The sequence below is a fragment of the Ipomoea triloba genome, chromosome 4 (genome assembly GCF_003576645.1).
Source record: "Ipomoea triloba cultivar NCNSP0323 chromosome 4, ASM357664v1".
Lineage (NCBI taxonomy): Eukaryota > Viridiplantae > Streptophyta > Magnoliopsida > Solanales > Convolvulaceae > Ipomoea > Ipomoea triloba.
In genome coordinates, this window is record NC_044919.1 from 2,487,970 (window position 1) to 2,500,572 (window position 12,603).

Here is a 12,603-nt window from a genome sequence, read left to right on the forward strand (position 1 = left end):
GTAAATCAGTTTAGATTGTTCATAGCTGACTAGCTCAAACTAAGGAACCAAACTTGTCAACTATCTGACCAACTATCTGACCAACTATCTGACCAACTTGATAGAGATTGTCTCTTCTTTAGAGAAATGGAAAATGGAGAATTGGAAACACAGACAATGGGGAAGAAACTGTTTTCAGAAAACATTACGCCGGTTCTGTACAAAACATCATTTTGTTACAGGAGAGTACATGGGAGGTTTCCTTAGTTTCTGGAAACACATGAACATCATATATGCATTTATAGAGTTATACACTAATGTATATCACCAGGAATGGCGAGTACCTCTCCTGAGCCTTCTGAATGGCCTGCACGCCTCGATACTGAGATCCACGGCTGCAGCGAGCGCCATGAAAATGGCCGCATCCTCGATGCAGGTGACGTGTCGCATGGCGAGTTGCACGAGGAGCTTGCTGTACTTGCCTTCACCTTGCACTCTACAGCTCATGACGAAGCCGCCCAAAACGGGGCTCAGCGCAGAGAAGTCACCGCTGCTTCTTGGACTGGGCACAGGACTCGCTGCAGCTCGAACCTGTTTGTCAGTGTCGATGTAGAACTCCCCGCCCTTCTCCGCGCTGATGAGAATCTCCGACATGAGGAGATCCCCGCCCCCCTCGGGACCATCCGACAGGAGGTGGAAGCGGCAGCAGATGGAGTCTCGGATGCCTCGTTCACGCCACGCTTCGAGCTTCCCCCACGGTTGCCAGCTCTCACGCATGCAAGGATCAGGGCGTACGATCAACCAAGCTCCCGGGTTGGACCTGTCAACCCAATCACAACCGGTCGATGGCACAAACGGCGTAGTTATGAAGGCAGCTGCCACAGCCGAGCCAGAGAGGTCATGTATCTTCACCTTCCATCCCTTCCTCTCCCGCCTTTCTATTTCAATATCAGAGCTATCAATAAAACTAGACGAAAAGTTGCTTAGCGGATCCACCTGTTGTACCCTGTAATGCACAATTAGTAGTAGCATTTAAGTAGGATCAAACAATTTTTTTTTTTTTTTAGTACTACTGACTCTGTTACAATGTAATATCTGTTCATAACTACTTTCTCAACCTATTGAAGCACAAAGAGTCAACAGTAGGATCAAACAAATAAGCGTCTCTTGTAAAGGCAGTTATAGATGTGAAATATCAGGTGAAAAACTATGAAGACTCTTTACAGTTATTGATGTGAAATATCAGCATATTTACCATACTTTAGCGTTATGACTATAGAAAACTACATGCTAACACGAAATTGAGCTAGTGTAGAATGAAGAGAAGGCGAAAGGGAAAACATATCTTAGAATATGCATCAGATTTAAAGACGAGATTGATAATGTGGAATGACAGAAAGCAAATATGTAATATATTTACCGATCTTGACTAAACTTGCAACTGAAAATAGGCTGCTTGATGTTTCCTTGGAGCTGAACTATTTGGGGGCTTAATTTAGTCTTTTCCTCGAACTGGAAGACGTATCTTGGATCGGGATCGAGCTTCACTCTTAAATGAAGCTCAGCTCCCGGTTTCCCATTCTCCTGCTTGTTCTTGCCGATACCAGTCCAGCCATTGAAAAGAACGGCTGGCTTTCCTTTACCCCACTCAGGGCCCACTTCCAACCTAAACGTGCCTACTTGCTGCCTCTTCATAGCAACCCCGCAATGGGTACCTTTGTGTCCCGTAAAAACAGCAACCTCCAAACAAGCATGATTTGTGTAAAAACAGCCGGGTGTGAGCAATGCTTTGAGATCAGATTCCTCAAGATAAAAGCTGGATGCTATACTGTTAGCATCCGGGGTAGCTTCGGGGGAGGATACAAAGGGAACCGATGTTGTCTGCACAGGGAAACCTCGAAGGCGAATCTCACACGTACAGGGAGACGAGAATGCATGGCTCCCTGATTTCGTACCATTCAAGGCTGTTCCGGGAGCTCTCAATCCCAGCGACCCGACTGATAACCTAATGAATGCCTGAGGATCCATTCCGGTCACAAGTACTCCATTAATCTGTCAAGTTGGAGATTCAGAGTTTGGACAAAACACTTTGATGTCGTAAAAGCCCCTTGTTGATATCAATTCTTAACTCGACATTCTTGCTGAATATACCTTCAGTTTATATAAACCCGCCCTCGAGTTTTTCACTTCAATACAAAAGTGAAAACGGTTGACTGCTTGCATAGACCTGTTACAACACGAACACTCAGGAAACAATCTACCAAAGCAACTACAGAACGAGGAAATAAACTCATCTTACAAATTTCCAATAATCGTAGGTTCCACAAATTAAATTGCATACGAAAGAACAAACAACTATAAGCTCATTCTATGATACTTGCATTAATCAGACCGAGCATTAATATGTTCATAGTTTAAGACTTCTGCTTGGACTCGATGTTTCTCACTAGGAGGTGAACCGAGAATACAGAAAAAGATGCTACGAAGGCTCTAAATCCAGAAATCCCAAAACCAGAAGCAATTAAAAGAAATTACTCGAATAAACAGACTTATCAAGGATCAAGAACATCAAAGAAGGCACCAATATTGTCTGAAACTGAAGACACAGAACAAAGCATATATCCTGAAAACAATTCTACCATATAACAACATAGTTCATTTCCTTAAACTTTCTACATTCTTTACATGTAATTGGGGGAATTTATGAAGTACCCTTCATCAACTTGAGGCAATTAGGACCATAAAAATGTTTTGTTTATCCCTTATTTATAGCCTAATTATATTCTTGTTGGGCATATAAAGCAAAAAGAAGGCAATACATGGTACTCAAAAGGGCAAAAAGCTCACAGTGTACTTCATCTTCCCAAACAAAATTAAGCATCCCAACCACTATGTTGATATAATTCCAGTCTGCACTGCCCTCTATTAAATTCCCACTGCAATTATCATTTCTCTCACCTCACTGACAGATTATCAACAGTAATAATTAATAAAGTTTTTTTTTGGGGGGTTAAAAAATTGCCACATAAAACAGAAAGTCTAGGTTTAATATGCAAAAACAATAGCTTAGATGACAACTAAAATATGGTCTTTTACAAAGAATTAGCAGATAAGCAAAAGTCAACACTCACAACACAGAAAAGAGATATGAATAGGAGGAGTGCAGTTCAAGAAAAAGGAAAAAACAATCCAAGATTCAACCTTTACCATGAAGCTTTTCTCTTCCTTCAGAGCAAAATCAAACCCAAAGTCACTTTTTGCAGCTTAGACCATCCAAATTTTGCTCCCACAGGCTTAGAAAAATGCAAAATCTTCACAGCTTTCTCATCCAGACTTCCCAGAGACAAAAGATTGAAACTTTACCAATAACCATCCATATTATAACCCCAAAACTGCAAATAGGCTTCTCTCTCTCTCTCTCTCTCCCTCTGTGAATATATATAGAGAGAGATGTATATATATAATTGTGTGTGTGGGCGTGCGTGTCAGTAGGGCCAATGTAAATTCTTGAAGAGTGGATTATAGAGGAGCAAGGATCATTGAATTTGAAGCAGCTAAACAAAAGGCAGAGTCCAAGAAAATGATGCAGGGATCACGAGAAACCACATCACTCTCTCTGTGCCTCGGTGTGACGACTGGATGCATAATCTATATTGGGTTCTGTCCCTGCATATGCCGAGATATAGAGACAGACTGTATGTATCTATAACACAGCTTGTTATAATGTTACCGTCGCTATGCTCAATGCAAGGTCAAAAGAACCATTCTTTTTCTTTTCTTTAATGTACACCCGGTTAAAGAAGTTTAAACCGAAAAAAAAATTAGTCTTATTGTGTCAAAATAAAAGACTTTATAGACCAAAATCAAATTAGTCATACAATAGTGGGATAAAAATGTAGATTTGAGGAGGGTGGGTGAATTAAAAAAGAAACAAAAAATGTCTAATTTCAGTCACATAAATATATACTATCGCCAAATAACTGATAATATCAATTCTAAAGTTAATATTGATCGACACTTTAGAAGATAGGACAGTAATAATAAAACGAAAATGCTTGTAGTAAAATTGGAGGAAAAAAATTACTTAGTATTTTTTTATTAAAATTTTTATCAAAAATTATACTCCGTATTATTTAATTCGTTTAATTTGTTTTATACTTATTTAATTTTCATAGATTAATGAAATTCATCACAAATTTTAAACTCTTGATTGAATTAAAATAATATCTTTTAAATGGCAATAGAAATTCACTATTACTATCCACTGGTGTACACAAAGTAAATCGAATCCTATGTAATAAGTCGCAATTTCCTTATGGAACTTTCTATTGAGAACTTTACCTGTTTGAGTCTGTCAATCATGTATAATATAAGTTGATTTACTTCATTAGAGCTCACTTTTGAGTAATAACTGCTGATTTTCTCTTAAATCAAAGCTCGAAAGTCATATTAAGAAGACTATACAAATAATAATATTTTTTTTAAATTTTGTTATTATTAATATTATTTGGTGTATAAAAGTAGAGGGTAGAGTGGGTGGGGAAGGAGAAAATGGGAAATTGGAATACAGCTGTATCCAATACAACTTTGTTCTCGATTAGAGAATTGTATGCAGACACGACTTTGTGGTGAGTGTGACATCATTACCTTAACTAAATATTCTTTTCATTAATTTAATTATAAATGTGAATATTAAATTATAGCATTCATTTTGGAAAAGATCAATTCAATGTGACTACTTCACTTGGAGATATTAAGGTTGTGTTTGTTCAATTCCCCCATTTTTATTTCCCTATTTTTATATTCCTCATTTCTTATTTTCAATTTTTAAATTTCAAAAAATGTACCATTAAATGTATTTGTTTTCTTCTTTCACTTAATTTTTTTTTCTTTAAAGAAAATGTATAATTTTTCCAGTAGTAAATATGATTTGAAGTATGCCAACTTTTTAAATAGAGTTAGTTTAATTATGTATAATTGTTGTATTCCGACGTCTTGTTTTATTAGCAAAGATGACATAAATTTAATCTTCTACATATAGAGCCTAACTGGCCCAATAATCCAAATAATAGATTCGAGAGAGAAACAAGCCCAAGAAATTAGTGTTTTAGCATTCCTAAATGCGTGTAATCAAAAGGTTTGGCTAAGAGAACCACTCAGACTAAATATGATTGAATGGGTCAACTTACACCAATTTAGCTGTCAAAGTAGTTGGCCACAGAGTCTAATGCGCCGCTTAACCATGATGCTACACACGCTAAATGATTGTTTGCTTCTACCTATAAATCGTACTCACTTATCGTGATCCATCATAAACTAGTAGAACAGTCAAATGTAAATAAGTTCCTATTACTCTATTAGCATGTCAGGATCATCTTTTACTCTATATTACCTCTTGCATGCACTCATATATAGACTCATTATTAGTTAGACATTTTTGACCCCTTCTAGACCGATCTAACTTCTTATATATTAAATCAATACACAAATCTCCTAATCACTTATTTTATAGTGTAACAACTCTAAATCTCAATCTGCAAATTTAATTTACATTCTTAGTATCATATCATTTATTTAGTTTGTTTAATTAACTAGTTTTTATGTTAATCAATTAAAAAAAATTAATAACAAAATTTGATCCTTTAAACTTTATAAATGTAAAAGCAAGATGATTGAGGAGGAATTCAATATAATGTCCAATAAAAAAAAGTGAGAATTTATGGGTTGAAAAACTTGACCAATACAAAATTCTTAATTTCAGGTATTTCTTAAAGTCATCATCACCTCTTCCTATCGCTATCCATTTTCCAATTTTTTGCAAATTCTACGGCCTGTTTGCCTCCTAACATTATCCAATCAAACATATACGAAAAAGTCAAAAATTCATCGTGGGTTTCCACGCTCAAATAATATAAAATTATTATTATTATTATTATTATTAATTTATTATTATTATTTAGGGAACACAAATAAATTTCAATAAAAGAAGAAAACACATGGGTCTAGCTCACCACCGATGGCACCGAATAATATATCCTACGATAGATATATATAAACGGTGTGAATTTTCAGGAGAATTAAGCTTCCAGTTAAGAATATGTGAATTAATCTTATCCGTTCATAAAATTATCAATGGTTGAATTTTTTTAGAAAAATGCAATGCATGCATTTTTATAATTAGGATGGTGTATTTCTCAATGGTTAAGTAGATGATGCTCTTCTTTTCACTTGTTGGTGAAGTTTATGTTATGACTTTAGCTGGCAATGAGATAAACCAATTTCGGTTAAACTTATTCAAATCAAGAGGTCCATAGACAATTTTCATAGGAGTGAATATGGACCTTATAATTACCAAGCTAAATGTTTAAGTAACTAGTTGAAAGATGAAACGCGGAACTAAATATTATTTGTAGCTGTAAAAGTAAATTGTTTTGTAGTAAAAAATGGAAGATATGAGATTGTGAATGTATTAATTTGAAGTTGACGAGACATGTGATAAAGGGTGTTATTTGATTGGGTGAAAGAATGAAGATTTGGAGTTTTGACCCAATTCAAAAATCTCCATTAAATGTATACTAAGCTTGACAGCTCAGGTGCATGTGAGTTGCGGTGCCTAAGGGGCCCCGCCCCTTGTCTTCACTTACCAGTTTTTTTTTTTTTTTTTTTTTTTTTTTTTTTAACTACAACTTCAATTTATGTTTGGTAGAATTAATGAATTATATAGGTATATTTAAAATTAGTGTTAGTATCATTTCCTATAATACATGATTTTTTTGGGTTTCGGTGTTAGAGTACGGTTTGTGTATCACATATTTCTGTAATAATATAAATGTATTCGACACACCATCGCTTGAAACAAACCTTCATTTGTTGTTGAATATGATGTCTCAAAATAATTACTTACAAGCCATTCTAGTTAGTTAAATCTTTCAAGGTTTACGTACTTCAACTAATTGTGTCAGGTACAACTCGCCATCGGTGTCGATCACCTTAGAAAAAACTATAATTATTTATTATAATAAATTTTAATAAGTAAAAATAATATTTTGAATGATATGTAATAAATAATTCTACATTACCATAAAGGATGTTTAATTTGAAAGATTTTGGTATAAAAAATTTAATTTTTTACTTATACAAGATCCTCGAGATTATTAGCTGGATTAGTCATACAATTTTATCACCTTTTTTTTATCACATTAACCAACAAATTAATTCATAATGGAAATGTTATATTATAATATAAAATATATTGATCACATAAAATACATGTGAAACAATTAATATGTTGTTCTACTTGATTTCTACTAATTTCCCTATTCCATGTGCTATTTATTATTTGATGGTGAAATAATTTTTATTTTCTTCACTAATTTTCTTTAATATTTTTGTATAATTTTAATTTTAATTTTAATTTTTGTATTCAATAAATATTTTGAAACCGCTTAAATACATAAAATTTATTTAATAATATTAAATTAAATAATGCAAAAAAAAATGGCAAATAAGTTAAATAGATAAGTTTGAATTCCAAATTTTGAAAACTAGTGGATGAGGTAAATCACGAAATGTGCATCAACTAGGCTACAAGCTTCCAAATGCTTGTACACTAGTCCCCATAAAAAGACCAAACTCATATATCTATTTTTTTAAATCCTTGATAAGATTCAAACGCTTCAGCTACTAGTAAAATTAAATGTATGAACTTATTTTGAGTTAGTTGAAATGAATTGAGCTCGGGGCAAATAAGTTGTATACACACACACACAGAGGATCAAATACGAACAGGACTTTCCGTGCGATCAGTGCAAATTGCACGATTAGTATGCATAAATGCACCACACAGTGTTCGAAAATGAATCAGAATGATCACACAAATGCACAAATGCACCACACCTAATGATGCATTTTTAAACACTTCATATATTTATGTGTATTCAATGGTGAGTGATCGCACAACTGCACTTTCTGTCTGTACGAGAACTTGAGACACACACTTAATTAAGTTGTACATGGACCCTTTACTGTTTTAGTGTTTTTATTCCATTTGTGGAAATATAGAATATGATATAATACAGCCAAAAGCAGCAGTTAAACCAAGCAATCCCTTACAACAACTACTTTATTTTTTTATGCCCCATCAACTACCCTATATACTCTATTAGTGAAGGGAAGATATGTAGATCAATATTATACATGCATATTCTGTTCTATAATTACTCCTATATATTATTGGTCATAGAATTTTTTTTTTTGTTTTGTTTTGGGTGACAAGAAATTTTTGTAACTACGGGATAAATTTTGCTATCACATAGGAAGATTATGTATGATAGGTCCAACCAAAAAGGTATTGACAATATATAATCGATCTTGTAATTTTCAAATACAAGGCTAGAAGAGTTATGTTCTACATATTTAATCACCTCTTTTAGGGTAGGTCATCGATTATTAATTTGACCACTTTTGATTCCAAAACTATTACAAATTAACCAAATTCGGTTTAAAATGCCCTCACCTTATCTAAACTTCACACTTCTTTATATGAGGGCATTTAAGACATTTTGGACTAAATTTAATATAATAGACTAAAAAACGTGAAGTTGATAGTTTATTAAGATCAAACACATATATTTACTATTATGCCAAAAGTTATAAGTGATAACGTTATATATATATATATATATATATATATATATATATATATATATATATATATATATGCACATGTATGCTTCAAATGCACATCAATGGCAGAATGTTGGATTTGACTCTTTAGGCCCCCACTCAAACATAGCTGAGGACTAAAAGTGATAGCGAAAGTGGATTTAAAGTGATGTTAATTCTAACGTTAGTATATAATCACACAAACACACAGTCACAGACACTCACACACAACAGCACACAGTATCATATTGAGTTTGAAGAATGGTCCTCACAACAAATGAGAGCAATCCTTCCCATGTTCTCAGGCACAGCATTTGTGCAGGCTGCAGCTACATTATTGTGAAGACCAGATCCTAGTTGAATGTTCACATGTTATTTTCTTGGCTCCAATTATATTATGTATGTTGTCAGCATTCAACTAACATATACTTCTAAAAACTGCCAACTTGGACACTACCTAATTTCAAAATTTTATTTGAAAACAATAATAAATCTATGGGAAAAGGTACAAATAAGTCATCGAACTATTTGGAAATTAGCAATTAAGCCATCGAACTCGAATAAGCTCCAAATAAGCCACTGAACTCGGAAAAATAAAGCAATTAAGCCATTAAACCAGAAAAAGAATAACAATTAACATTTTTAACAGGTCATTTGTCTATTTCAACAACCGGCCACCGGAGACGAAGGAATTGTTGCCGGTCGCATCTTCCGGCGAGGGCGATCAGAAATGATCGCCCTCGCCGGAAAATGCGACTGGCGACGATTCCAGTCGCCGGTCACCGAAATAGGCAAATGACATGTTAAAAATGTTAATTGTTATTTTCTTCCGATTTAATGGCTTAATTGCTTTGTTTTCCGAGTTCAGTGGCTTATTTGGAGCTTATTCAAGTTCCATAGCTTAATTGCTAATTCCCAAATAGTTCGATGACTTATTTGTACCTTTTCTCTAATTCTCTCCCTCCTAAGCAAAAGTCAAAATTACTTGCTCAGGCCCTATTAGCTCTACAAAAATTGTGGAGGAGTTAAATTATGATAACTTAGCAGTCCCTTAAGTGAGAGGATCAGTACATAGTGCCCTGAGGAACACCCCACAAGAGGGTGAAACTCTCGAGGATTAGTACATCCACCCCACAAGAGGGTGACACCCAGGTGAGGGCCGGGCAAAAAAAAAAAACTCTCCCTTACATGTGTCTTAAGTGGTTGTGTAGAATTTTTCTATAAAGAAATTAAATAAGTTATAGGTGCAGCTACCACGTACATACAATTCTAGCAACTTCAAAAATATAACTAATGTATCAAAGTGAAGGTCAACAACTTGTATGCTCAACTACATGACCACATTGTTTTGTGCTAGTTGGTATAAATGCATCATCAATGCTCAAACCCACCACATTAAACAATGAATTCCAAGTTTTCTAGGGGCTAGAATTTAGGATAGTACTTTTTATGAATAATTCATGTTTTTTATGCAGGAAACAACGCTTAAAGAATAAAGAATAAATTTATATACATCTGAAAATCTTCAAATTTCTGACCATCTTAAAATCGAAAATCATCAATTTTGGCCGAAAAATAATCAGAAATACCGATCACCAAAATAAGTTGAAAATACCATTTTTTTCATCCTCCGCAATCCATCGACGAATCATTAAGAAAAAAGTCACTTCTTTTGACCATTCTTAGAATGGTCTAGAAATCAAACATTTCTAGTGGTGATAAAATAGAAAAAAAAAAAAAAAAAAGAATAAAGTTACATAAAGTGATAAAACAGGGTGTCGCAACACCAATAACGTTAGCAAATTAAAGAGACGTGGGCAAAACCCAGCTCTCAAGGTGTCAAGTTTGAGTGTTTAGTCTATTTATTTTGTTTGAATGTATAATTTGATATATATAATTAATTATTGAATATTTCACCATATGGTTGTATTTGGTGTGTGTTTGGCTCATTATTAAAAACTTATCTTAATTGATTTTTTTTTCCTTTTTTTTTTTGTTTAAAAAAATCTCAACTTTAAAGTTCACTAGAGAAATCTAAGCCCAGAAAGATACCCAAACAAGGATTTGGTAGATCAATATGTGAATAGGTCCATAACAAATTGCAGGCCCAACCAAAGACTGATTATGATATCAACACCCAAAATGTTACACTTCCAAGTTCAAGAGGAATTAGCTAGCAACAATTTTTTGCGACGAATCGCAATGTGCGCAGAAGTGTACAATAAGGAATGTGGGGCAAGTTAATTCACGGTGGAAGAACTTAGGATGAGACTGGTTCAAGGGGTTCAAGATATAGACGAATCTTGCTAGGAAACCTAGGTTATCTAAAAACATCAATTTTGATATGTTTATTTTTGCAAATCCTCAAAATGGTGGATTGTCTCATGTTAGTATGTTACAAACAAGTTATTGTTCATTCTTTGTTAGCAAAGGCTATGGGACCGTGATGATCTTATAGCCTAGCCACTCAAAAGTTATATATATATCACTTGTAATTCAGATATTATATATGTAAAAATTGAAGATAGATTTTGAGTAAGCCGATGTGCATTAATGTGAGCTGAGAAATCACACGTGTACATAGACACATAATGAAGAAAGCATATATACACAGTACTAGGAACATATATGTTGCATAAATACTACGTATATCATGCTCTAAAGAACAATCTCAGCTCCAGGAGCAAATTAAATATGCATGGTTATCTCTACTTCCAGCGCTTGAAGGGCTTTCCATACTTCCCTTGCTTGAACTTTCCATGCTTGAATTTACCATGGTGCCCATAGTAACCACCATGCATATGGTGGTGATGATGACTACCATGTGCAAGATGGTGAGCTCCAATTGCAGCAGCTGCAGCTGCAGCACCTCCAGCTAACATTGTTCCAAACTTATTAGATCCCTGCCCTGCTGCACCTACAATTATTTCTCAATAATCATCATGTGCCCACCAATTACAGATCGATATTCTAGATTAATTATTGGGTCGTGATTAACATGAGTGAGCTTCAATTCGGATAAATGTAATCATGTACACTTTTGGGTTGTTCCAGGTAATGTAAAGACAAGATCGAGCTAGTGGGCAATACCAGGTACAACCCTGAAAGCGTGCATGATTATACCTTGCCTAGTGCAAAAGGCACAAGCAAATAAGGTTACAAGACTGAATCGGATAAATGTAATCATGTACACTCGTGGGTTGTTCGATGTATTGTAGGGACAAGATCGAGCAAGTGGGTGATACCAGGTGCAGCCCTAAAAGCATGCATGATTATACCTTGCCTAGTGCAAAAGACACATGCAATTAGGGTTACAAGATCACATGATCGAATCAGATTTAATCCGTGCACACTTTTAGGTAGGAGTATTGGGTTACCTATTGAAAAAAGATACAACTCCAAATTTTCTAGTGGTGATAAATTCAAAAGATTAGGCAAGATATGCATATATACCCTGATGTGAAGATGATGGGGGTGGATAGCCAGCAGGAGGATAGCCTTGTTGGGGAAATGCACCACTCGGAGGAGGATATGCCACCGCCGGCGGGTAGCCAGCCGGAGGGGGAGGTTGTGCGCCGGCAAGAGGATACCCTTCCGGGCTGTATCCAGGTGAAGGAGGGGGAGGATGAGGATATCCGCCGGCAGGTGGGTATGCCCCTGCAGCAGGAGGAGGATGATGAGGATATCCAAGTGGCGGCGGACGGTGATGAGCTCCGCCGTGGGCTCCCGGGAGGTGATGGGCGGCGGCAAATCCGGCAAGGTTAGAAAGCAGCCCCCTTTCCTGGAACTCTGGCTTTCCCATCCCCATTTTTATTCCGCTCCGGCGATTACACACCCAAAACTGCAACAAATTAAAACACCACAATAATCCTTAATTATCTGTTAGGCAATCATTAAACATCATATTTGCAGAAAACAAAAAAGGGTTGAATGTGTTTTCAAAAAAAAAAAAAAAAAAAA

At 35.2% G+C, this 12,603-nt stretch overlaps 2 protein-coding genes across 3 annotated transcripts in view; both read right to left on the bottom strand.

The window, feature by feature from the left end:
- Positions 1-157: 157 nt before the first annotated feature.
- LOC116016589 lies at positions 158-3,667 on the bottom strand. 2 transcript variants are annotated; one of them, XM_031256924.1, is made up of 3 exons: positions 3,187-3,667; positions 1,400-2,206; positions 158-985 (listed from the first exon to the last, which is right to left on the bottom strand). In XM_031256924.1, the coding sequence occupies exons 2-3, from the start codon at positions 2,005-2,007 to the stop codon at positions 304-306; spliced, it is 1,290 nt and encodes a 429-aa protein (XP_031112784.1). In that variant the 5' UTR covers positions 2,008-2,206; positions 3,187-3,667; the 3' UTR covers positions 158-303. The 2 variants fall into 2 exon arrangements, with proteins under 2 accessions (XP_031112784.1, XP_031112785.1); XM_031256925.1 differs by having other exon boundaries at positions 3,181-3,667.
- Positions 3,668-11,172: 7,505 nt separating this feature from the next.
- Positions 11,173-12,603, bottom strand: part of LOC116014770 (glycine-rich protein A3-like) — a 1,900-nt gene continuing 469 nt past the window's right edge. The window contains exons 2-3 of the mRNA XM_031254719.1: positions 12,097-12,484; positions 11,173-11,560 (exon numbers count right to left, since the gene is read on the bottom strand). Coding sequence (XP_031110579.1) covers positions 11,352-11,560; positions 12,097-12,451 — 564 coding nt within the window. The 5' untranslated portion in view covers positions 12,452-12,484 and the 3' untranslated portion in view covers positions 11,173-11,351. The remainder of the gene's footprint in view (positions 11,561-12,096; positions 12,485-12,603) is intronic.

Coding starts and splice junctions, on each gene's coding strand:
- LOC116016589 (XM_031256924.1), bottom strand. CDS start 2,007: ATGGATCCTCAGGCATTCATTAGGTTATCAGTCGGGTCGCTGGGATTG. Junction 986..1,399: donor TGCAAGTTTAGTCAAGATCG/GTAAATATATTA, acceptor TGTGCATTACAG/GGTACAACAGGTGGATCCGC.